Below are 27,739 nucleotides of genomic sequence, written 5' to 3'. Positions count from 1 at the left end.
AAACAAGTATGCCTGAGCAATACAAGGGAAAAATATATTGTAAGTGAACATACTTCAATTTTTAAGGGAAGATTTTTAGGAAGTAAAATTGCAAAATTCCATAGCAGTGTCCTACTTTTAAAATGGTTGTGATGAAAGTCAGTAATAGCCAAGCTAATCACTGTGATATCTGACATTTTGTTCTCGAGTTTTACTGTTTTCTAAAAGTATTTCTTTTTTGTCTTAGTGAAAAGTGTAAAGCTAGAGGATTTACTGTGATAGTGGATGGCAGAAAATCTCAATGGAATGTGGTAAAGACGGTTGTGTTAATGCTCCAGGTAAATCAATTTTTATGTATTCACAGTCAGCAGATTAGTTTTATAGATGGAAGTCAAAATGCTGCGTTACTGAAACAGCTGAAATTTCTTTATTGGGAAACAGTCAATTTGTAATTTAATTACACAATATATGCTGTGTTGCACAGAATTTTGTAAGTAGAAGCAGTTAATCTGAAAAGGGGTTTATATACTTCTGTAGAGAGTTATTCAAGTTTTGATCTGAGCAGCCTTCTGTTCAGCTCTAGATAAAACTTGTAGAAGTGTATTACCGTGTTAAATGTGAATAGTTTACAACATCTGGGCCCTATGAATCATTGATGCTCCTCGATTCTTTGGTGTGTCTCAGTGACTTTCATAATCTATAGCTAGTCAGGAGGCTGTGGCCTTCCCTCTTTAATATAGGCATGGCAGTGGTTTTCCAGCCTTTGTCATTTCCAGTAGAGACTGCTGGTTGGGCACTCTGCTTATGTTTGTTTATGAAGCTTATCCAGGAGCTCCAGCTAGTACAGAATACAGGTATGTTGCTGTGTTGAAGTCTTTGCATTGGCTTCCTGATACAATTCTAGATTTTGGTAGCTTTTATTTCTTTGAATGTTCTGTATCCAAACCCTTTTGAGAGACTGCTTCTCGTCCATGGCCTATCATAGCATTTAAGATCAGCTTCTTGCCATTGCCTGGAATTAGAGACTCCTCCTTAGGCAGTAAAACTTTCTCAGTTGAAGGTCTCCATATGTGGAGTTTGCTTCCTTGCGAGCTCCTTCAAAACCTTAGTCTAGCAAGCTCAGAGCAGCATAGACTTAGTTTTTATTTGGTTTAATTTTTATCTGATTTTCCTGTTTTATATTTTATTCCTGGGGGGGAATGAAAGTGGCTTTTAATTGCAGCAATTTTTATTTTTAAAATGTTTGCTGTTAATAAGCGCCTAGCTGCTACTGTTAATTGGCAGTCTAAAATCTGTATTATTAAAGTGCCATAAAAGTTAGTCTCCAGAAACAGAAGTGAAAATCTTCTTGCTTTGTAACAACATAGTTAAATATACAAGAAGTACAAGTGCCTTTCCTTTTTGTGTTTCTCTGATCATTCTAAAAAAAGAAAATGTTAGTGCCAGCTACAGAAATGTAACGGTATTATGTGGGAAAAGACTAAATGCATTTGCCTCTAATTTTGATTTCTAATAAATAAGAGAGAGGATGTGGAATGCAGGATCATTCTTAAGAGTAAGTACTCAGAAAGCAAGGAAGCACAAAACTTTTTTCATTTTTTAAATGAGGGGTAGAGGGGAAGATCTTAGTTGAATAAGCACAATAACTATAATCTTGCAGTTTCAATTTGTAATGAATCTGGCATAGACAAATAATTTGAATTAATACATTAAATTGAAACTGAAAGAATAGACTTTTCGGGCCAGATTTTCAAAAGCATCCTCTATATTTGCATGTTCTGCATTGCACATGTAAGGGCTGGTCTACACTGGGGGGGATCGATCCAAGATACGCAACTTCAGCTACGCGAATAGCATAGCTGAAGTTGAAGTATCTTGGATCGAATTATCTGGGGTCCAGACGGCGCGGGATCGACGGCCATGGCTCCCCTGTCAACTGCGCTACCGCCGCTCACTCTGGTGGAGTTCCGGAGTCGACGGTGAGCGCGTTCGGGGATTGATATATCGCGTCTTAACGAGACGCGATATATCGATCCTGGATCAATCGATTGCTACCCGCCAGTACGGTGGGTATTGAAGACATACCCTAAGTTTATAGATGTTCGCATTTGGGCATTTTGAAATTTGTGCACTCAGAAAGGGAAATTAGAAGTTTATTCAATTATAACATGGACATTTGAATGTTTAGGGTTCACAGAATGCCTTGTCTTGTTTTGCTTCCTGACTACAATCAATCTGTGGGCTTCTTTCCAGCTTCCATAGTGAGCATTAGTGCTACTTCTTACTGTATCAAGGGACCAAGCTTTTCGTGTCCACTGAAGTTAGAGGTCTCTCTGTGGAAGTGATGTTTTTTTATAAATATTTTTACAAATTTGAGAGGTTCAAATTCTATTTGCAAAAATAAAACTTCTCTCGGGTAGATTTAAAATTATACCTAATAGAAGTGGGAGGTGCTGCTTTATAGATCCATCACTTACATCAATAGGCTGCTAATTCTTCTCTACTTGACTGACTGATTACTTATCCTTTGTCAGCTTTTTGTCAGTGTTAGTTTCCCGACTTTTGATTTTTCAGGAAGAGCAACTCTTTCCTTTTCGCCTTATGAGTAACTTTAAGAGCTACTGACTGACTTAATGAGATTTGACATTTGGACCCCCCAACCTTTTCTTTTTTGTCAAGTGCCTGTTGCCTCTTTCCTTAAGTCTGTATGAGTGCTCTTCAACAGGATGTACATTACATGTTCTAGAATAATAATGATGTTTAGAAGCACTTGATTTCGGGCTTCTGTCTGTATATGTAATGTGTCTCATTGTTTCTGTTATGAAGAGTAATATTTCGCATACATTTTCTTGCCCCTGCAAGTAATCATATCTCAAATTATCATTTAGAAAATTGAAATCACTTATTTATGCTGATCACTTCTCATATTTCTCTGGTTCGACAAAGAAAATCAATTAAGTCACTTAACTTTTTTAGTGAGGCAGTGTTTGGGTTGAAAACGCTGTAGGGGAATGTGTGTTTAAAAACAACTGTTTCTGTGAGAGTGGAGAAAAACCCATGAAGACCAGCTGTTTTTTTTGTTTTTGTTTTGTTTTGTTTTTTTCTTCCCCTATTAGATTTAGGTTTTGCAAAACCTTGTTTTTTAAATCTAAATTTTGGGTCAGTTTTAATTAATTGTCCCTTATTAATTGTTTTTCATCTTAAAACAAGATAACTTAAAATCAGTTTTACTCACAGTGCTTTTCAGTACTCAGTACTGTATTCATATATCTTTGTCCTAGCATTACAGTGGATGACATCACAGAAGAGTAATGTGTATAGCTGCCTGATGTGAGGACAATATATAAATAGGCAAAATATATTTGAACTCCGGTTTTGTAAGGAAAATATTGATTTGTCAACTTAATGCATAATTAAAAATTTAATCAATTTAATGCTATAGATCGTTTCTATTCTGGAAACAGTAAACGTTATAGTTACATTATAATAGCAGATCCATTGATCTTAAATCCTGATTTAATAGTAAAATATATATTTCTCATCTAGCTTAACCTGTTTTCTTTATTGTGGTGACCTAGGTTTAGAGTTCTGACTTCAAATATAGTATCAATTAACTTGTATAAAGCTTGCAATTTAATTTCTTTTCCATAGTATATTCTCTAGAGAATATGCAAACAGGCTATAGAATGAAAGTCTCATATCAGCCTTAACTATAGTTTTCTTACCACAATATTGTAAGTAATATTCATTTAGGTAAATAGGGTTGTTGTTTTTTTTGTTTGTTTGTTTGTTTTCCATTACTGATGGAGGGTGGCTAGTGGTTAGAATACACTTTTGGGAATCAGGAGACCTGATTCTATCCCTAGCTCTGTTCTGACTCACTGTGTGAGTTAGTGCAAATCACTTAATCTCTGTATAATTTCTCTCTGTAGAATTAGTAAACAGCCACCTATGTCACCTGGATGTTGTAAAACTTGTTTAATTCATATTTGTAGAGAGTATTAAGATCCTGGATAAAAGGTGCTGTCTAAATGCAAGTTGATTTTGCCATACGTGAGAATTTAATCTTGAATGTTTTATCTGTTTCATTTGTTTTGCAGAATGTTGTTCCAGCTGAGGTATCGCTTGTTTGTGTAGTAAAACCTGATGAATTTTGGGACAAGAAGGTTACACATTTTTGTTTTTGGAAAGAGAAAGATAGACTTGGCTTTGAGGTATGTATAGTATTTTTTTTTCCTATCAGGAATGTTGACTCTAAGCATGCTAGAATGTTACATACCTGATTGAAATGGATATTTCTTAAAGAATGCTTATCAGTATTCCAGATTGCTTTGTAGATACCTCTGAAAAACTACTGTGACCTTTTGCTTTAAAAATATTCTTTAGCTGCAAAAAGAATTTAGGCAGACTCTTAAATGAAGTTTTGGAAATGGAGCTTTGCTGCTTTTATGGTGGTTTTACTATGATGATAAAACTGTTTCATACCATTCCCGTGCTTTTAGCTACAAAAATTGTTGTATAATGCTGTAGTAAATATTCTGTGCGTGGCTCCACCACTGTGGGCTGTTTGGATGTTCCTCTTCTGCTATCACTCAGGCAAGAGCAAACATTTTGAAGGTACAGTCCTTGGTCTTGTTAAATTCATCTCCTCCTTATACCTCTTAATTTTTGGTATTAGTTGCCAAGGTTATAGGCACCCGATGTTTTTCTAAGATTGATTATGTTCTGACTTGCATGAAACTGTGTGTGTGTGTGTGTGTATATATAAGGGATTGCAAACAAGAATAGTTGCATCCTTTCATCTTTAACAAGGGTGGTGGAGTCGAGGGAAAAATAAGACTGCATTATGACAAGTAGTGTTCTGAATGTGGAATGACTAGGGTGGCCAGACAGCAAATGTGAGAAATCGCGATGGGGTGGGGGGTCATAGGAGTCTATATAAGAAAAAGACCCAAAAATCAGGACTGTCCCTATAAAATCGGGACATCTGGTCACCCTAGGATTGACCCTTCATACTATCATTGTGAACGAGTCTTGTCCAAACTGAAATCTGGTCTCCTGTGCACATAAGTAGATATAATGTCCGGTCATCCGTTGTTCTTCACAGGTAAATCAAAGTGACTTGAGGGGGGACCTCCTTCCCTTGAAAAAGGATCAGAAGGAAAACACTCTCCCTTTCTCCATGATGATAGACAAATGTTTCTTCCTGTTGCCGGGATTATAACATGTTCTCAGTTTCCAAATATTCCTATAAAAAATATGAGGGAGAGTGGGGATGGGAAGGTAGCAGCCCAACGATAGACACAATGTTGTCTTCTGTGACTGGGGATAAATAACTGTCTACTTAATATGTAAAGCATAAGATGTCCCTAAAGATTTCACCAATAAGAAGAGAGCACTCTAAATACTTCATATGGAATTTAGGGAAGTTCAGGAAGCATTTGAAGTTGTAATGTAAAGAAAGTTTCTTCCCATGTCATCCTGTAAACCATTCCTCTTTTTGTTCTTTTTCATCCTTATTAGTTGTAAATGTTACAGGCTCAGTGGTTTGAAATTAATCTCATATACACTTCTTTTTTACATCTCTTTCCTAAAGGCTCTTCTTGTGACTTCGCTAGAATATCTTTCTAGACAAATAAGCAGAATACCTTAAGTAAAAATCTGATATGCTAATAAGGCAAAGTTAACGTTAAACAGTAATATGGCGGGGTAGGGGAGGAGGGAGGATTTTATTTGATCTCAAGGGTTTGTTCAACATCAGTCATTAAGTTATAGTTACGTGTAATTGAATACATTAAGGAGAACCATTTAATGAAGAATGTTCTACCTTTGTAGTGCTGGTGTAGGTCATTTGTACTGCTGAAATTAAATCTCTGTGTTTTAAAATACAGTAAATATATGTGAGTAGTCCATAGTGAGTTATTTTGAAGGTGAAAGCACAGAAAAAGTCCAAGTGCTGAAATGCCAACATTCTGTTCTTTTCTGGTCAAGAGGAAGCTTTTCTAACAAATCTTTCCTAATGACTCTTGTAGTGTGGCTTGATGGGTATGCACTCCAGGATATACAGGTCACATATAAGTGAATAGAGACATGGTATACTGCTATCTTAAAAAATCCAATTTGAATGAAATATTTAAATTCAGCATACTGTTATCAGCTATTAAGGCCTGTTTTGTAAAATATTTTCAGATTTGGTATTTTTTTTTAATTTGAATAAAAAAATCAAGGAAAAGGGAGCACAGTGGGCACCTTCACTCTTCTTCTCCCCTCCCCCCCCCATCAAAGGTGTGAGAGAACTTATGAAATCTTCACTTTCTTGGCAGGAGATTGCCTTTGGCCTGATGGTTCCAGTTTTGCCATTTTGTGGTATTGTCTGACTTGAGCTCTGTTATGCTCCCCTGCTTCATGTTCTTTGTCTGTTTCTCTGTGCAGTAAAACACAGAGTAGGCAATGGGGAGAGTGAAACATGTGAGAAGAGGAGCAATTGATGAGAGTACCCAGTGATCAACTTATTTCAACATCTCCACTCATTCATACTTTAGAGAATTTGCTACTTGGTTACAGTTAGAAAAGCTGACTTACTAACAGCTGGCTCAGCAGATCTTATCTTTTTGTGTATCCCAATTTTTATCTGTTTTAGAGATGATGGTATGTCTTAATCTCTTTGTTTTACTCCTTTTAGCACTGCAGAGCAGTGATATGGCTGTGGAAGAGTGTGTTCTAATCTGATTCATGAATAGAATCGTTAACTAATTTGTAATAGCATAATTTTTATTACTTGTGGTGAAAAACACAGTTTGACTTTGGATTGAATTTGCAGCACTAGCAGTTAACAGAGAGAGGTTTTTTCCTAACTGAGCATATTTGATCTGGAAGTCACTGAGACAATAAACATGAAACCTCATGCTGCCATTTTTCCAGTCATTTTTCACAGTATAATCTCACTTTAACAACAGTGATTGCTATAATAAATCACTGACTCAAGAAAAAATGGCACTGGAAGCACATGACAGCCCAGGCATCCTTCTAGTATCCAACATATTTGAGACTTACAATGTTTTAGAAGTTGCCAACACAGTTACTTGAGGTGTCTGGCATGGAGAGAGTTTCCCATAGGTATATTCTGGCTAATAACATTCATAAGAGATAATTTGTGTTTGTATATTATTAACCACTCTGCGTTTACCTTTTATGTATTGTGAAAGACACACGGTTGTATGATGTGCATGTATTGTGTATAGTCATGCAACTCATGTTCTGCAAAGAGATATTTGTGAGTCCCAAGTCACTTATTAGTCCATTTGATTCTTACTGAAACATGTTCTATTATGTTCAAAAACTCATGGAGGATGTGTGAGGTCCCAGGAACTGGAGAAGGGCCATCATAATGCCTATCTTTAAAATGGAGGGAAAGAAGGACCCATGAAATTATAGACCACTTCAGCCTAACTTTGATACATGAAAAAGATACTGGAACAAAATATTAAACAATCAGTTTGTAAGCACCTAGAGGATAATAGGATGATATTGATCGCCAGTATGGATTTGTCAAGAATCAAATAAACCTAACATCCTCCTTTGACACAGTTCCTGGCCGGCGGGGGGAGGAGCAGTAGACATGATCTATCTTGATTTTTAGTAAAGCTTTTGACACAGTCCCACATGACATTCTCATAAGCAAATTAAGGAAATGCGGTCTAGATGAAATTACTACAAAATGGATTCACAGCTAGTTGAAAAACCGCATTCAGAGAAGTTATCAATGGTTTGCTGTATCTAGTAGGGTGCTGCAGGGGTCTATCCTTAACCCCGTACTATACAATTATTTTCATTAATGACTTGGATAATGGAGTGGAGAGTTTGCAGATGACACCAAGCTGGGAGGAGTTGGAAGCAATTAGAAGCACAAAATGAGAATTCAAAATTACCTTGACAAATTGGAGAACTGGTCTGAAATCAATAAGATGAAATTAAATAAAGATAAGTGCAAAGTACTACACTTAGGAAGGAAAAATCAAATGTACATCTACAAAATGGTGACTAAATGGCTAAGAGATGGTACTGCTGAAAAGGATCTGGGGGTTAAGTGGCTCACAAGTGAAATATAAGAACAATGTGGTACAGTTGTGTGAGAGGCTAGAAGTGTCATAGGTTCATAGATTTACTCCTGGGGGAATTCAGCACCAAAAAATTTAAAATTCTGCACACAATATTTTAAAATTCTACATATTTTATTTGTCAAAACAACAGAATATAATCAGTCAGTTTCAATTATTTTGGTAATTTATTTCAAAATACCTGTCAGCAACTATACCTGTAACAATACAGACCAAAAAAAAAAAAAAAAAAAATTCAGGAAATGTTTTTTGACAAATATATTCCTTACTAGGCATATTAATACAGAACACTGAGTAATAATTCATAATTCATTTAAACTACAATACAGAAACATATTTCCCGCTTTCCTCAGGCAAAGGCTTGGGCGAGTCAGGGATAACAGAGGAGCTGAGGAAGAGGGAAGTAATTGCTGGGAAGGAGCCTGGGTATGAATTTGGAGGATTGTTGGTGTGGGTGGAGAAGTATGAAACAGGTTGTTTTGGAGCAGGGAGGGATTGTTAGAGAGTCTCCACCATGTAGACCCTGGCTGACCCCTAGCCTCTCTCATTCAGTCAGGCACATCTGTCCCTATCCCCATGTGTCCCTGCACCCTCACTCCCATTCAGCTGCTGCCCCAGTCTGTCCTCTTCACTAGCCCTTCTGAGCTTCAGACTAATCCCACTGGAAAACCTGAACATACCTTAAACCCAGAATCACTGCATTTCTTGGTGTTTGCAATTTGCATGCAGCTCAAAAGTGCCCTCAGACTATTTTCTCTGCATATGGCATCCATTTTAAAAAAATCTTCTTTGACATTGATTCAGATATAAGGCTGTCAGATTAGCTTTTTGAAAATCAACAATCAGTGTGAAGAGAGGAGGAGAAATGACCCATTTGCTCTTTTATCCTTGTGGAACTTTTGGAGCAAGTTTTAAAAGACTTTCCAAATTTAGGATTGGGGCGATAGGTAATCAAAAGCTAGGAAAAAGCAACAGAGGGTCCTGTGGCACCTTTGAGACTAACAGAAGTACTGGGAGCATAAGCTTTCGTGGGTAAGAACCTCACTTCTTCAGATGCAAGCTAGGAAGTAAGAGCAGCAAAAATTTAACTATCTGGAAATCGTTGAGAGATCAATACTTAGCGTAGTCAATAAAAGAATATTCTTCTGTGTCCAAGGACTGAATGGTAAGTACTGTAAGGCTTTCACTGCAGCAGCTAGACCATTGTAAATTCTTAACTGCTCCTTTAAAGATTTCTTGTGACAGAAATAAACAGAACCATATTGCAAAATCTAAAAATACATTTTTAACACATTAAATATTGGTGGCTATTTGTGTCAGTTTCCATCAACTCCAAATCACAACTCTGACTGAAAATATTGTGCTTCCTTATCTACCTTCCTTACATATTTATGTAATCGGCATCACTGGAATATTTTCCCCAGAATATACAAATAGCGATATTCTATCTCTTGTCATTTTCCTTCTGCCCCAAAATAGCTTGAATAGCTTGTAGAACTTTGTTTTGTGTATTAGGGTCCATGTGTGTGTTTAAAAAAAAATATTGAAGGAAAACTAAATTGTTCAGCATGCTGAAGTGCTTTGTTGAATCATGGTGTTCATTCTCAAAATGGTTAAATATACGTTAGTTGAAACACCCATGATTGCTATAACTGAAAACCTACAGGAAAATATCTTTGCTTACTTTGTGCATTTGAAAGTGCTTTGGCCTCAGTCTTGCCAATACTTAGTCATGTGCTTAACTTTTGATAGGCTGTCCTTATATTCTGAAATTAAATTCTGTCATTGAACAGGTATCTGTATACCACAGCTATTAATATTTTTTCATAGCACATTTATCCCCAAGTTGGAAGAATAATGAAATTGCAAAAAGATCATAATCTTACCATAATTTTTTTTGGCTAAAAATTATAATTAAGGAAATCCTTGTGTGAGATTTGTAGATATTTTTAATGCATATCACAGTGGTATTTAGCCACTGAAAATTTCAGTTTACACAAAAATATTTTTTTTAAAAATCTAGTGAATGTTAATTAGAGCATACTCTTTGCCCCTCTTTTATCCCTCCAGTATTTTATCTGAGGATTGTGAAAAGCCCAATTCCCCCCTCTCCCCCCCATGATGATGAGCTTGTACATCAAGTATTTATATGAATATAGCATGTTTGTGGGTTGTTGAGTTTTTGTGTTTTAATTCTGGAAACATTAGGCCTATTCTTCCAAATGGAAACTATTCTAAAAATTCAGGCTGAATCAGGGAAGCATCCCTGTTCTTACATTCTTTTCTGAGTCTTAAGAGGGAACCAATGTGAACATCAAGATTCTTATAATGCTTATTAGACTTGTTAGGAAACAACGAGGAAGTTACACCACTGTGTAAAAGCCTGCTAGAGGAAAGTGAATGGATGGGTGAAATCACTGGTGAATTAAAGAAGAGAGTCTGAGTAGTGAGTGAAATCAACTGAGAGTATGCCTACACTACGAAATTAGGTCGATTTTATAGAAGTCGATCTTTAGAAAGGGATTTTATACAGTCGATTGTGTACGTCCCCACTAAGTGCATTAAGTCAGCGGAGTGCGTCCTCAATACCGTGGCTAGCATAGACTCTCGGAGTGGTGCACTGTGGGTAGCTATCCCACAGTCCCGGCAGTCTCCACTGCCCATTGGAATTCTGTGTTAAGCTCCCAATGCCTGATGGGGCAAAAACATTGTTGCGGATGGTTTTGGGTACATGTCGTCAGTCTCCCCTTCCTCCCTCCCTCCGTGAAAGCAACGGCAGACAATCATTTTGCACCTTTTTTCCTGGATTACCTGTGCAGACGCCATAGCACGGCAAGCATGGAGCCTGCTCAGCTCACCGCTGCTGTGGCGAGCATTGTAAACCCCTCACGCATTATCCTGCAGTATGTTCAGAACTTGGCTAGGAGCCGCCAGCACAAGGCTGATTGTGAGGAGGACATGGACATGGACGTTCCTGAAAGCACGGGATGTGGCAATTGGGACATCATGGCGGCAGTGGGGCAGGTTGATACAGTGGAACACTGATTCTGGGCCTGGCAAACAAGCACAGACTGGTGGGACCGCATAGTGCTGCAGGTATGGGATGATTCCCAGTGGCTGCGAAACTTTCGCATGCATAAGGCCACTTTCCTGAAACTTTGTGAGTTGCTTTCCCACACCCTGAAGCGCAGGAATACCAAGATGAGAGCTGCCCTGACAGATGAGAAGTGAGTGGCGATAGCCCTGTGGAAGCTTGCAATGCCCGACTACTACCGGTCAGTCGGGAATCAATTTGGAGTGGGCAAATCTACTGTGGGGGCTGCTGTGATCTAAGTAGCCAAGGCAATCACTAACCTTCTGCTATCAAGGGTAGTGACTTTGGGAAATGTGCAGGTCATAGTGGATGGCTTTGCTGCAATGGGGTTCCCTAACTGTGGTGGGGCGATAGATGGAACGCATATCCCTATCTTGGCACCGGACCACCTTGCCAACCAGTATGTAAACCGCAAGGGGTACTTCTCAATGGTGCTGCAAACACTGGCAGATCACAAGGGGCGTTTCACTGCCATCAACGTGGGATGGCCAGGAAAGGTGCATGATGCTTGCATCTTTAAGAACTCCAGGCTGTTTGAACAGCTGCAAGAAGGGACTTACTTCCCAGATCAGAAAATTACCGTTGGGGATGTTGAAATGCCAATAGTTATCCTTGGAGACCCAGCCTACCCCTTGCTCCCATGGCTCATGAAGCCATACTCAGGAAGCCTGGACAGTAGTAAGGAGCAGCTCAACTATAGTGTGAGCAAGTACAGAATGGTGGTAGAATGTGCCTTTGGATGTTTAAAAGCTCGCTGGCGCTGTTTGCTGACTAGGTTAGACCTCGGCGCAACCAATATTCCCATTGTTATTGCTGCGTGCTCCATAATATCTGTGAGAGTAAGGGGGAGACGTTTATGATGGGGTGGGAGGTTGAGGCAAATCGCCTGGTGGCCAATTTTGAGCAGTCAGACACCAGGGCGATTAGAAGAGCACAGCTAGGCACACTGCGCATCAGAGAGGCTTTGAAAAACAGTTTAATGACTGGCCAGGCTACGGTGTGACAGTTTGTGTGTGTTTCTCCTTGATTCAAACCCGCCCCTTCATTGATTTTAATTCCCTGTAAACCAACAACCCTTCCCCCCTTCGATCACAGCTGGCAAAGGAAATAAAGTAACTATTGTTTTGAAACCATGCATTCTTTCTTTATTAATTAAAAAAAAGTGAGATAACTGACAAGGTAGGCCAGTGGGGGAGGAAAGGAGGGAAAGACAATGCCACATTGCTTATTGAAGCCACACTACAAATCAAAACTGTTTGAATGACAGCCTTCTGTTGCTTGGGTCATCCTCTGGAGTGGAGTGGCTGGGTGCCCAGAGCCTTTCCCCTCCCCCCTCCCCCCCGCGTTCTTGGGTGTTTGGGTGAGGAGGATATGGAACTTGGGGAGGAGGGCAGGCGGTTATACACTTGATGCAGCGGCAGTCTGTGCTGTTGTTGCCTTTCCTGCAGCTCCATCAGACTCCTTGAGCATGTCCATTTGCTCCCCCATTAGTCTCAGCATCGCCTCCTGCCTCTTCTCATCACCCTCACTGAATGCTTTCCTGGCCTCTGTCATAGATTCATAGATTCTAGGACTGGAAGGGACCTCAAGAGGGCATTGAGTCCAGTCCCCTGCCCTCATGGCAGGACCAAATACTGTCTAGACCATCCCTGATAGACATTTATCTAACCTACTCTTAAATATCTCCAGAGATGGAGATTCCACAACCTCCCTAGGCAATTTATTCCAGTGTTTAAACCACCCTGACAGTTAGGAACTTTTTCCTAATGTCCAACCTAGACCTCCCTTGCTGCAGTTTAAGCCCATTGCTTCTTGTTCTATCCTTAGAGGCTAAGGTGAACAAGTTTTCACCCTCCTCCTTATGACACCCTTTTAGATACCTGAAAACTGCTATCATGTCCCCTCTCAGTCTTCTCTTTTCCAAACTAAACAAACCCAATTCTTTCAGCCTTCCTTCATAGGTCATGTTCTCAAGACCTTTAATCATTCTTGTTGCTTTTCTCTGGACCCTTTCCAATTTCTTCACATCTTTCTTGAAATGCAGTGCCCAGAACTGGACACAATACTCCAGCTGAGGCCTAACCAGAGCAGAGTAGAGCGGAAGAATGACTTCTTGTGTCTTGCTCACAACACACCTGTGAATACATCCCAGAATCATGTTTGCTTTTTTTGCAACAGCATCACACTGTTGACTCATATTTAGCTTATGGTCCACTATAACCCCTAGATCCCTTTCTGCTGTACTCCTTCCTAGACAGTCTCTTCCCATTCTGTATGTGTGAAACTGATTTTTCCTTCCTAAGTGGAGCACTTTGCATTTGTCTTTGTTAAACTTCATCTCCCTCTATGCATTCAGCTGTGCCCTATCAGTACAGGAAGACTGCATGAGCGCAGAAAACATGTCATCACGAGTGCATTTTTTTTCGCCTTCTAATCTGCGACAACCTCTGGGACGGAGATGATGGGGGAGTGTAGAAATATTTGCACTTGCGGGGGGATAAAAAGGGAGAGTAGAATTTAAGAAGATACAGTTCTGAGAACAAAAGGGAGACTCTTTCACAGTGAATCAAGCAATTCACAGCAGACAGCACATGTGCTTTAGGTACAAGGTTGCATTTTGCCTTTTATATTGAGCGTCTGCCGGTATGGTGACACATCACACACGGCTGGGCAATGGAATTTAGTTTCCAGGCAGCTATGGTAAGCCAAAGGGTACATGGTGTTGGCTTCTTCCGCCTTCATAACATGTGGGAATGGTTTCAAACTGCAGCGCCCTTCTTTCCCATAGCAAGCAATGCCAGTTGGGTTTCTCATTTAAAAGCAGGGGCTGCGGTTTTTGGGTGGATGTGCAGCACACCCCTCCCTCCACCCCACCATGTGGCTATTCTCTGGGATGATCCCTTTTAGCCAAGCGCAAACAGCCCAGCATGAATGGGGTCCTTTTACTGTTCCCTTACAAAAATTCCCCTATTTCAACCAGGTGACCATGAATGATATCACTTTCCTGAGGCTAACACAGGAAGATATAGACTGAATCTTGCTTGAATGCAACCAAAACTCAGGACCATTCGCTGCCATGCTTTGTGCTGCAGTGATTCCAGACTACTTGCTACTAGTTTGGCGTGGTAAAGTGTCCTATTGTGGAGGGCGAAATAAGGCAGCCCTCCCCGGAAACCTTCTGCAAAGGCTTTCAGAATACCTCCAGGAGAGCTTCATGGAGATGTCCCTGGAGGATTCCCGCTCCATCCCCCAGACACGTTAACAGTCTTTTCCAGTAGCTGTACTGGCCGCGAATGCATCCCAAGTCTTCAGGGCAAATCAAACATTAAACACAATTGCTTTTAAACCCTGTAGTGTAGTTACAAATGTGCACTCACCAGAGGTGCCTTCTCCGCCTTCAGGGTCGGGGATCCCACCTTGGGAGGGTATTGGCTCCAGGGTGATGAAAAGGTCCTGGCTGCCGGGGAGAATGGATTCACCGCTTGCCTGCTGCTTATTCTCCTCCTCCTCCTTTTCCTCATCCACAAAATTCTCCTCCCTGTTGCGTGAGACTCCCCCCTTGCAGGTGTCCACAGATAGTGGTGGGGTAGTGGTAGGGTCCCCCCTAGAATGCCATGCAGCTGATCATAGAAGCGGCATGTATGGGGCTCTGACCCGGAGCAACCGTTTGCCTCCTTTGTCTTTTGGTAGGCTTGCCTGAGCTCCTTAACTTTCACACAGCACTGCTGTGTGTCCCTGTTGTAGCCTCTCTCCAGCATGCCCTGTGCGATTTTGGCACATATATTAGCATTTTTTCTTTTGATCAGAGTTCGGCCTGCACAGATTCTTCTCCCCATACAGTAATCAGATCCAGTGACTCCCGTTTGCGCCATGCTGGAGTTCGTTTGAGATTCTGGGGGAACTGCATGGTCACCTGTGCTGCTGAGTTCGCCGTGCTGACCAAACAGGAAATGAAATTCAAAATTTCCCGGGGCTTTTCATGTGTACCTGGTTAGTGTATCGGAGTTGAAAGCGCTGTCCAGAGCGGTCACATTGGAGCACTCTGGGAGAGCACCCTGCACCCAAACTCCCTCCCAGAGCCCACCCCCTGCATCCCTGCCCCAGCCCAGACCCTGCACCCAAACTCCCTCCCAGAGCCTGACCCCTCACTCCTGCACCCAAACTCCTTCCCAGAGCCTTAGGCAGGTGTGGGGGTGGGGATGGGACTTTGACCTGTTCTGGGCACCACCAAAAATTATACAAACCTGCCACCCCTGCAGGTGAGATGTTTTTAATGCCAGTTATCTCTGAAACATAGCCATGAGGATAATTGAAGTCCCTGATTCAGTCTTTCCAGGCACTCTTCAATATCGGTTTCATTGAAGGAGTGGTCTCTTAGTCTTCAGCACACAAAGGCCAAAGATCTATTGGTGCATATGCTTTTAAAAACAACTGAAAGCGAGACTTGAACTTCATAAGAAAAATTGCTTCCTTCTTTTATACTACCGTTGCTTTCAGTGTAGTCTGAAATGAGCAACTGAAATAAATGAATGAAGCTCTTTGGCCTTGTCAAGGCTGCTTCCCCACTCTGAACTTTAGGGTACAAATGTGGGGGCCTGCATGAAAACTTCTAAGTTTAACTACCAGCTTAGATCTGGTCCACTGCCACCATTCCCAAATGGATTCCCTTCCCTGTGAAGCCTTGAGAAACTCTTCACCAATTCCCTGGTGAATACAGATCCAAACCCCTTGGATCTTAAAGCAGGGAGAAATGAACCATCCCCCTCCTTCCTTCCACCAACTCCTGGTGAATACAGTTCCAACCCCCTTGGATCTTAAAACAAGGAAAAATCAGTCAGGTTCTTAAAAAGAAGGCTTTTAATTAAAGCAAAAAGGTAAAAATCATCTCTGTAAAATCAGTATGGAAAATAACTTTACAGGGTAATCAAACTTAAAGAGCTCAGAGGACCCCCCTCTAGCCTCAGGTTCAAAGTACAGCAAACAGAGATAAACACTCTAGTAAAAGGTACATTTACAAGTTGAGAAAACAAAGTAAAAACTAACACGCCTTGCCTGGCTGTTTACTTACAAGTTTGACATATGAGAGACTTGTTTAGAAAGATGTGGAGAACCTGGATTGATGTCTGGTCCCTCTCAGTCCCAAGAGCGAACGAACTCCCAAACAAAGAGCACAAACACAAGCCTTCGCGCCCCCCCCCCCCAGATTTGAAAGTATCTTGTCCCCTTATTGGTCCTTTGGGTCAGATGCCAGCCAGGTTACCTGAGCTTCTTAACCCTTTACAGGGAAAAGGATTTTGGAGTCTCTGGCCAGGAGGGATTTTATAGTACTGTACACAGGACAGCTGTTACCCTTCCCTTTATAGTTATGACAGGCCTGGATGTAGTCCTCCACAGATTTAAACTCCAAGGTCTACCAGAAGATGCCTTAAATGAAGACATTGAGAAAAAAATTGAAAGAATGCCCCTCTTCACCTTCCCTTCAATGGGAGGGGATGTTGACTGGACAATAGGAATATGGCAAAATGCCCAGAAATGGGTGGAGGCTGCAAGAAAGCATGCTTGGCAGGATGGGGGCTGGCTTCTCCTCTTTATTTGGGCCTTCCTCTTCCGTTGGCTGGGGGGGTGGGTAGGGGCTGGGCTGGACTGGATGATTGGCTCTCATATACTTCTCCTGCCATCCCCATCCCAGTCCATTTAAAGGCTCACAGACTTTTCAAAACCTTCATGCCACTGTCAGCAGAATTCTTTCCTGTTTGTTCAGTTAATGAAAATAAAATGGAAAAAGATGAGAATCATCCTAAACTTTGGATGCTATTTTTAACTCTGCTGAGAAAGTAGTAGTAACATCTAGCCTAGTTGTAAAGCACATTGTGGAAGTTCAGACCGTCTTTTGGGACGTGGGGGGGGGGGGAACCTTGTGGTTGGTTGGCTGAAAAATGACACTTCCCAATGGCACTTGTTGGAACGCTGAGGAAAAAAATATTTGTTTACATACTCTGTGTATTTAAAATTGCTGCCGAGTATTGAAACTAATCAAAACTTGTCATGCCGTTTACAAAACAAAGGGACTCCAGAACAAAGCAATACATTTTAAAAAAGGAATTGAAGGAGGTCTTGATAGGATCCGAGAAACTGGACACCTGACGCTACTCTTGCAGTCCCATAAAGCTGGTCCTGTCTCATTAACAACAAAATACTTCAAGCGCCAAAGGACAAATTTAAAAATCTATTCAGAGAAACTGTTGAATCTTTTAATTATTTAGCAAATATAATTGATCCCAAATACAAAGGTCATACAGAGGTTGATCCCAAAACAACTAGAATAGGCTGAAAATGGCAAATGGAATGTAATCCTGAGTTCATTTTTTCTCTTCTAGTGTTTAAAGTTCCAAATTTCTACTCTTAACCTTTGCAGTTAAGTTCGTCAAAATGGTGGGGAAATTGTGGAAATGCGGTCATGGGAGACAAGATGGCTGGATTCAGAAGTTTGTCCATCTCATTAGCTCACAATCTTGATTGATTCCCTTTATAATTAAAGGAACAATTTAAATAGTTTGGTAGATCCAAGTGTCTTATAGTAAAAGTTTAAATAAATTGCTTCTGAATATTTTAAATACTTATGTATTTACTGTGGTTCAATCGGATTTTTGTCTCGCTTTTTCATGACTTCTGTCATTTCTTGTCCTATTTTCTTTCTTGGTTGCTCATTAAAAGCCACCTACTTCAGCTGATATTAGGATAAGTGGTGTTTTTTCTGTTAATGATGAGAGCATTGTGATTACTTTAAAAAATATTGAACTTTAGACGTCAACCTTGAACATTGGATGTATACAGGACAAATCAGTTGATATCAAGGAGATAAAATGGTCCAGCTTATATAAGTGTGGAAAATTAATACTTTCTTGTTAATCTAATTGGTTATTTACTTCTAATGCAATAATATAATTGTACTGATAGTTTTGTTTGACATACTTCTATAATATTTCCATTCTGTTTTACTAAAGTATGTATCAATTTTAAGAATGATAGGATCATGTTGCACAACATTTAAATGTTAAGCAACACTACATATTTCAGTGTAATAAATACACTGACAAAACAATGAAGTGTACAGCAAAGTTGTGTGCTACTTACTTAAATTGACTCAATACATTTGATTACATTTTATTTGACAGGTTTCAGAGTAGCAGCCGTGTTAGTCTGTATCCGCAAAAAGAACAGGAGTACTTGTGGCACCTTAGAGACGAACAAATTTATGTGAGCATAAGCTTTCGTCCGAAGAAGTGGGATGTAGCCCACAAAAGCTTATGCTCACATAAATTTGTTCGTCTCTAAGGTGCCACAAGTACTCCTGTTCATTTTATTTGACAGATGTTGTATTGTTCTATAGCCAAGATTAAGTTGAATTAAAGAATGGAACTAGCTAGCTAAACAAAACTATCCATTTTTGAGATTTTTAAAGATGATTACAATAATGTGTGCAACAACATTCTGCTGCCCCATAACACTGGGGGAAGCCCATTATAATCTTTAGAATCAATAGGGCATTTAAAATTAACTTTATTGTATTTCTAGTCCAGATGAATCTCTCAGTAGTTGCTGTGCTGTTTCAGAAGTCTTTATGTATAAAACTACAAACACGCATTTTTTTCACCCTATTGCCTTCATCAGGTTTGGAACACTGGATATTTGTTTGTGTGCTTCCTAGTAAAGAAAATATCCTAATACAATAGATAAGCGTTTCAATAGTTGTTTAGATCTTTAAAAATAGACTAACTACTAGTATCCAGTATGGATGTAGGTATACTGTTTTACTTTGTATATTTATAAATTCCTTTTTATACATTCTGTAAAGTTCCCTGTGTGTTTATAGTGCTACATAAGTATTCATTAATAATGAAGTAGAATATCAGTCTCATTTTCTGGAAATGAAGGCCAACTATCCTTGGTATGTTTATAAAATTAACTCCTTTTTTTTAAATGTACCTTTTCTACTGCTAGAAAAGACAAAAATCCAATTTCCTAGGATAATACCTCAATAAAGATAACTTACAAAGTTGGAGGAATTAGGTCTATTAGTAAACCGTAGATGATCACACTCCAATTTGCATTAGCTGAATTAAAGATCTTAATTTACTCCAAAGTTAGGATACAGGGCCTGCGGATATGGATTCTTCAGCAATAAAGTTAATACAGGTTTCAGAGTAACAGCCGTGTTAGTCTGTATCCGCAAAAAGAAGAACAGGAGTACTTGTGGCACCTTAGAGACTAACAAATTTATTAGAGCATAAGCTTTCGTGGACTACAGCCCACTTCTTCGGATGCATATAGAATGGAACATATATTGAGGAGATATATATACACACATACAGAGAGCATAAACAGGTGGGAGTTGTCTTACCAACTCTGAGAGGCTTGATTATCACTTCAAATGTTTTTTTTCTCTTAATTAATTGGCCTCTCAGAGTTGGTAAGACAACTCCCACCTGTTTATGCTCTCTGTATGTGTGTATATATATCTCCTCAATATATGTTCCGTTCTATATGCATCCGAAGAAGTGGGCTGTAGTCCACGAAAGCTTATGCTCTAATAAATTTGTTAGTCTCTAAAGTTAATACAGTTTTTCTTCCCTAAAGAGACCATTGGTCCCAGTTTTACTGGGGCCATTCCTGTTTTTTCATGTGATTTCAGTGACCTGTGAATTTTTTAGGATGTTGAAATAAAAAAGCCAGGATATTTAATCAACGAAATGTTTTTAATAACCAAATGTTTGTTCATAACATATTGCTGTAGAGAGAGTTGGCTCTGGCCATTGTTTTCAGAGCTGTTTTTATTCAGTGAACATTAATGACAAAATAATACATTACTAAAAAAAAATCCCGCACTCCTAGGGCACACGCAAGTATCACTGTTGCCTCAGAAATAGGCCATAGCATCACAAACACTTTTTTTAAGTGTACTTTTTTCTCTTTTGTGAGAGTATTTTGCAGTCCTAAAAAATATCCCTAATTTTTTTCCTTTTACTATTCCATTGAAGTCACATTGCTGTCGAGGATAAATGGTTACTGCAAGAGTAGCATTTAGTTACTACAACAGCAGCATTTTGTTAATGAGAGCAATATTATAATTGTCAAATATTCCATGACGCTAGTCTTCTAATGAGAAAAACTGGATATTAACCAGGGCCAGCTCCAAACCCATTACCGTTTCCCTGTTTATATGATTGCCTTTTTGATACCCATTGCTATAGCCAGAAGAGTTATGTGGAGGGAAGGCCAAGATGAAAGGAAAATGGGGACTCCAGCCATTGACACTTTCTTCTGCCCTTGAAAGACCTCTGCTACCATATGTCCTGATCAGTCCTTTCCTCTCTCAGGAAATTTAATCTTTTAACATTAATTTTTATATCAGACAATCCACTATCCAAAAGCATTTAATCTGGTTTCAGAGAAGACTTTTTCCCCATAAAGTCAACATAGTGAGCATTAAAAAGACTTAGAGAAATTGCAAGCAAACAGTGGGGTTTTGTTTCCTTTTTATTATAAGAAAGGCTTATTTACATACACATCTCATCCTTGTGGACTGAATGCTGGTTAATCAATAGAAAACTGTCATACCTAATGGCTTCCCCTAAAAGGGGAGAGAAGATTAATAATGATATACTCTAAGGTTGGTGTTGAGACTACTGTAATTTAGTATTAATGATTTTGGAAGGGAAAGCAGACGTCTAGTTCAAGTGTGCCAATGAAGCAATGTTGTTTGTTACTATAAGCTATAGAGGGTTGTGAGAAACTTGTATGTCTTTAAAAGCTTTGGGAAGCATGAAGGACAGATGAAAATGGCCAACCAGCATAATGGAAGATGAAATTTAACTTGAATAAATGTCAGGAAATTGAAGCATAGGAATTTAAAGGAACTTTTTTAAAACACCCCCCCCTTTTTTTTTTTTTTTTTTTTTAGAACATATAGTCTGCCTATGACGTTCACTGTCACAGGAGGTGACAGTTACTATTACTGGATTTTCAAAAGCTATAGGAAACTTGGACAGCAATAACATTTGTAGGTATGCAAGTTAAGATAAAATTATGCTTCAGGACACAATTTGATCTCAAGCAGAATTCCTCTCTCCACTTGTTCAGGATTGCACACCTGGCCATTAGTTTCTTAGGCTATTTGTCCGCACAAATTGAGTCAAATTCTGAGGCATTGTTTTAAAGAGAGACACACTGTTGGGGGGGAGGGAGTATCCCTCAATGCTGATCCATAGTCCTTAGCCTTTTCCCATGCTTAAGGATGACTTCATCCAGATCATCAGTAACATCTTAGAGTACTGCATTACTGGTCTATGTCTTTGGTTAAGATCCTGAGCTGCATTTAGCCTCGATCCGTGTGCCTTTAACACATTCAGCTTCTCTTCAGATTTCAAAGAATTGTTTATATTTCCTGAGGAGCACTCGCAGCAGTAATCCTAGAGAACTGTCAGTAACTCCAGTGTAATTCAAATAAAACAAAGTTTATTCAACAGAGAAAATAGAGAATCAGTGAAAATAAAGCAAATTTCAAAGCTTTGTACTTGAGGCTCAGATTACATCAAAACTTGCTGTTCAGGCAGAAATGTGGCAGTTTGTTTTTGTTCTTATGTGGTTAGTGAAGGTTTGAGTGAAACATTTATATATTCTGTGATCAGACCTGTCCTTGCTTTGATTTCTGGCGTAGTTGTCCTATCTAGCTCATGTGCCTCGTGGTTCTCTTCCTGAAATACATTTGATATGCCATTCACAGCGTACACTTTGTACACAAGAGAGGCTGTGTCTACATTACTCTAATGCCAATACAGCTGCAGTGGGACCATTAGGATAGGCAGGGTCTGTGCAGAGTACTAGTTTAGGCAGGTTGACCACCAACATTTTAACAGTTGTTTTGATGCATAAACCTGGTCAGAGCAGGTCTACATGAGATGATGGTAAACCATATTTTTTGTCAGTGGCACTCTGACTGTTTCTACTACTCTTGGAGCTCAACTAGTATTAGCAGTGAGAATTTTTGGAGAGAAGGGGCTAATATAAATAAATTAACCTTCCAGGAGGGTTGTGCTTCCCCGCACCACATGCTTGGTGAGTAATTCACTCATATTTTAATCCTTACCCCCACAAAATATTTGAACTGTGAGTGGATTCCTTGTGATATACACTTCCTTGAATTTGTCGTCTTATGACAGTATCATGATGGCCTGGAAGCAGACCCATTATGCTGTCTTTTGGTCACTCTGATTACAGCAATACACAACGCTAATGGCATCTCTCTTGAGTAGATTGTATGCCACCTCTACTCCCAGTGCAAATTATATAGAAATGTAGCTAATAGAAATGCTTCTGTATTATGCTGGCTGATAGTAGAGAACATTCTTAGATATATCAAATTGCAGAAGGTGTGACACACCATGAAATTGTTTATCAAATAAGATTCTCTGCAGATGGAAACAGAGAATGCCAATCCAGCATCTCTCTCTTTCAGATAAATTATCTTTAAAATAATACATAAAGATTTAGTCTGAGTGTCACAGTTGCAGAGCTAACTGCACCTCTGATTCTCTGGGAGTTCACCCACCCGCTCTCCTGTCTTTACCTTCCCTGGGGTGGAATCCTGCAGTTCTCCCACTCTTAGAGTGGGTCCTGGGCTACAGTATCCTGAGCGTCAACCATGCCTACCCAACAGGTATAACAGAGTTTGGCACCTGTGCTTCTTCCCTGTGGGGGAAGCCTGTGATCAGTGATTGTATAATGACCAGAGAGCTTTCTTAAAACCAAATATCTTAACTGCCAGAACAAAGCATAACATAAGAGTAAAAGTATTTTAAAACAACAAAGTCTATACACACATGTATCTTACCTAGAGTCCTAGGCAGACCACTCTTATCCCAGATACCTTACCTCTGGGGGTCTGGGCCTTGATCTCTTCCCCCAAACAATTCTCCAGCAACTCTTTCACTTACATGAGGGAGAGTGTCTCTCTTTAAACTCTACTATGGTTCCCTTGGCTAACCTCCTCCCCATGGAGACAGTCACTCCTTGAGAAACCTGTCTGCCAGACCCAGACCAGGCCTTCAAAGTGAATGGCTCTTGCACTGTCTCTTAAATGTTTGCTGAGAAGTATTCATCAGGATCCACCACCCTCTTCCTGGGTGCATTTCCTGACAGTCCAGCTATTGAATTACCTCAGCATGTGCATACAGTAAATATCACAATAACCAGGTCAACACATAATCATGCATTATTACAGCAAAATTGTCACAGTGAGTATGGTGTTTTTTAACTAACATACCAAATTATGCGAAACTTTTCAGCTTGGATGAACTTCTTGTCCATATTTTTCCTCTGCATTTCTGTTCCTTCACATACAAATATAGGCAGGAAAGTAGTTTCCAAAAATTAAGATATTATTAAAGTAGTATCCTAAGGTTTAATGATGAATGGAAGAGAACTGGCAAATCACAACTAGTAATAACAGGGTGACAAAACACATCTTTTATTTTGGATCCTGGATTACTAAGGCCATTGTGCAACTGGAATTTGTCTTGGGTAGAGGCAGATTGCCTTGATCAGTGGTTCTCAAACTTTTTGACCCCTTTCACAGAGCAAGCCTCTGAGTGCAACCCCCCAGGGCTGGCTCCAGCTTTTTTGCCGCCCCAAGCAGCGAAGAAGAAGGAAAAAAAAAAAAAAAAAAAAGCCGATCGGCGGCACTTCAGCAGCTCAAATGCGCCGCTTCATTCTTCGGCAGCAATTCGGCAGCAAGTCCTTCACTCCCTCTCTTCCTCTTCAGTGTCAGCTCAAAGAGGAAGAGAGGGACTGAGGGACGTGCAGCTGAAGACCCAGACATGCCGCCCCAAGCACCTGCTTCCTTTGCTGGTGCCTGGAGCCAGCCTTGGCAACCCCCTCCCCCCCTTATAAATTAAAAACACTTTTTTTATATATTTAATGCTATTATAAGTTCTGGAGGAAAAGCGGTGTTTGGGGTGGAGGCTGACAGCTTGTGACCCCCCCATGTAATAACCTCATGACCCCCAAAGGGGTCCCAACCCCAAGTTTGAGAACCCCTAACCTAGATTCAGGGAATTCTTGGGCAAGCCAGTAGTTTGAGAGGAGGTGGGTGTCCAAAGTACAGAATAAAGGAATGGATTACAGGCTTCAAGGCTGGAAAAATCTAGTTGTCCTAATTTCAAGAGCTAAGAATCAAAAGGGAATATAGTAGTCTGTAGGAGTAGTGGAATATGAACTCCTGAAGAAATGTTGCGGGGGGAAGTTTGTGTGTCAAAACTAGCTGTCCAAACTAGCTGTCCATTTTAAGCTCAATTTTAACATTAACTACAGACTTGTTCCTACTTCAACTCCACACTTCATAGCTATAGGGTGGGCAAGTTGTTTGTTTTGTTTGTTTGTTTCAAAAACAGATTGAGTAAACTGTTGCGCACGAGTTCAAACCAAGTCTTACAGGTACTTATGAAAAAGCTTGTGACTTTTTTTGTAAAGTACTTCAAAATATATTCTGTTTATTCAGTCTGTCCTCCAGTTATTCAAAGTAACAAGCTTAATTAAATATATTAAATTTTGTAGCATAGGTTTCACAAAACCATGTTACCAAAACGTTTTCTTAATTTGTTACAGGTTATTTTAGTATCTGCCAACAAGTTGACTCGATACATAGAACCATGCCAGCTGACAGAAGATTTTGGAGGGAGCCTTTCCTATGATCACATGGACTGGTTGAATAAGAGGCTGGTTGGTTTTCTGGATTTTTTTTTTTTTTTCTTTCAAACTTTAAGCTTTGTGGAGCATGGACTATATTTCTCTTTGTGGGCATGGCTCTTACCACATTTTGGTTGCTACCTCAATGTTTAGAATACATTATAATGCAGTAGAATGAGAAAAATGCACTTTAAATATATAAAGAGTCTTATTATTCTAGTAGAAATTGAATTTACTCCAGAGGTGGCAAAGCAGATGTAGTTATGTTGTTTAAGGAGCAGATTTACTCTTTAGATTCTGTGCATATTCTCAGTGTTGAAAAATCCCCCAGGAGTGTAGGGTACAGGAGCAAGGAATGCTGGGGGGCCTGGAGTCAGCTAGGTTTGGTCATAGAGAGGGAAGGCCCAGGCCAAGCAAAAAATGCTCTATTTCTTCATGTTTCCCAGGCAGCCTTTTAATATAGGGCTCCTATGGAGCCATAACCAGATTTAAAAGCTATCCTCCATCATGGTGAATCCCCCTGTAGCGCAGTTGCCCTGGTAGATACAGGCATGCAATTTATATCCAGGGGTAGATCTGCCCCTAAATTGTTAATAGATTCAAATTATTTAGGGAGTCATTGATATGTATATATTTCAGTATATTTTAATTCTGTTATTCATTGAAATTTGTTTGAAGATCAGAATTTACTTTAAAAATGCATTTTTAAAACAATACCTAATCTTGAAAGTGGAATAATGTCCTCCCCCCCTTTTTTTTTGTATAATATAATTTTAAAAGCAGGCGGACTGGTTTGGTCTGAATGTTTTCAACCCTGGAAACTGAAGTATTTCCAGCTAGCTGCAAAACTGGTATAACACAAGCAGCAGTTGTGCAACTTTCCTTATTATAGTAGCACGTCAGTATGTCTTTACTCAATGGCAGTGGTTTTCAACCTATTGTCCATGGACCTCTGGGGTCATCAGACTGTGTCAGTTACCCAGGGTTTTCAGAACCCACAGCAGTGGTAACTTAACTGTTTCTCTTCAGGCAGTCTCAGGAATATATCAATGGGGACGAGCTCCTCCATCTGATAAATGATTGGTACAAATGAGTGCTTTTACCTAAAACTACTCTTTTATTAGATCTTAAGCACACATGCACACATACACACTGTAGCAGTAGGTTTAGAGCACCTCAAGCATTTATAGTTACCTAAAGTCTGAGATGCTTTTGAGTAATTAACAGCCAGGTTTCTGGGGGCCCTTCTTTCATCCAGCATCCTTAAACACAGCTCTATGCTCTCTATTTCCATCCTTGACTTAGACTTCCAATTTGCTTCCCCTGTCTGTATGATCCTGGACCCTGAACTTACCTTCTCGCACATCTGTAAAGGTCTTTTTACCTCTGAAATACCACCTGTTTTGTGTCACTACCTTAATTATGCTTCTGTTGAAATCCTCATCCATGCCATCCCCTTCTTTTACCTTGAAAATTGCAAATTCCCTTCTCTGATATCTCCCCAAGGCCAACACATATTAGTGTGAAATCTTGCTGCAGACTACTTCTTCACATTTGCGATAAGCTTACAAACATATCACCCCCATCCTCACTGACTGGCCTCCATCTTCCTATTCATTTCAGGATTCAATTGAAAATTTCTCTACTGATGCTGTCTTACAGATGTGTCTGTCTCTTCTCGTTATCTAGCACTAGACTCCTTTCTCTTCCTTCATATACCCTCCATAATGTTGTTGTTGCAAGGGCTTTCTCCTTTGCTGCTCCTGCCATCTGGAACAGCCTTTCTGATTCTGTCTAGTTTCAGATCTCGGCCGAAAAATATTTTCATTGCCTAATTTCTGTTTCATTACTGTATTTAGCATTGTAAAGTATTTTGTACTACAGTGTATGAAACGTGCGGAAAAGTTACATTGTATTGAGAGGGCTGTCCAATTTCATGTCTAGAGGGCTGTTTATTGATGCGTGAATGGACTGGACGAGGTACAGAAACTTCACCTCCAGGCCAAATATTTTGAGTTGATGACGTGAATAGCAGCTGAAAGTTGATCTCTAGTGAAATGAGTGATTGGTTTCAATCCAGTTCCTAGTGGATAAGAATGCATATTGCACAACATTATCACTACTAGAACGAATTGACGCTCAGTTTTCATAAAGAACTCAAAACACATAGAGACTGAACAAGTACATGCAGTCACTGATTTTATAGGTTTTGCTCTCTGAGATCAGAAACCAATAAATTTCAAGGAACCTTGACCAAGGTATTTTTTACTTATAGCTATTTGCTCCTTTGTTTCTAAAAGTTATTGGTTACAGTACAGGCCAAAGCTGGAAATTCAGATAACAGTTGATGTACTTAATCCAATTTTTTTAGTGGACAGATGTTCATATAACAAAAATCCCCACCACAGTTTTTAAGAGGTAGTCATAAAAAGGCAAAGGATTAAATGGATTGGATGAGTAACTATGGCAATGAAGACTTAAGTTTTGAAAGATTCTTCAGGGTCTTGTAAGCGTTTCGAAATTCAGTTCTAACTTGAATGTATTCTAATATAAATTTGCTTAATTCCCTGGAGAAACTGACACTGCAAGCCTCTGTCATTGAAGGGAAATTATATTTTTTAACCTTTTTCCTATACCATCTGAGTCTAAGAGGTAATTATTTTATGTCAAGAAGCATATTAACAGAGCAATATGGATAAATTTGAACTGGTAGTGTCAAACTGCAGCTTTCATAAGCACTAAATGAATTTCTTTTAACTCTTTAAAAAAAGTAAATGTTCTTTTAATAAAAAGTATTTTTATTTAG

At 39.6% G+C, this 27,739-nt stretch overlaps 1 protein-coding gene across 8 annotated transcripts in view; it reads left to right on the top strand.

Moving 5' to 3' along the window:
* Positions 1 to 27,739, top strand: part of SESTD1 (SEC14 and spectrin domain containing 1) — a 119,848-nt gene that overhangs the window by 48,647 nt on the left and 43,462 nt on the right. For all 8 annotated transcript variants that reach the window (XM_034785779.1, XM_034785782.1, XM_034785780.1 and 5 more), the window contains 3 exons: positions 227 to 317; positions 4,080 to 4,193; positions 24,853 to 24,966. In XM_034785779.1, coding sequence (XP_034641670.1) covers positions 227 to 317; positions 4,080 to 4,193; positions 24,853 to 24,966 — 319 coding nt within the window. The remainder of the gene's footprint in view (positions 1 to 226; positions 318 to 4,079; positions 4,194 to 24,852; positions 24,967 to 27,739) is intronic.

The sequence above is a fragment of the Trachemys scripta genome, chromosome 11, assembly GCF_013100865.1.
Source record: "Trachemys scripta elegans isolate TJP31775 chromosome 11, CAS_Tse_1.0, whole genome shotgun sequence".
NCBI lineage: Eukaryota > Metazoa > Chordata > Testudines > Emydidae > Trachemys > Trachemys scripta.
Note: the sequence above shows the minus strand (reverse complement) of the source record. Positions and strands in the feature narration are given on the sequence as shown.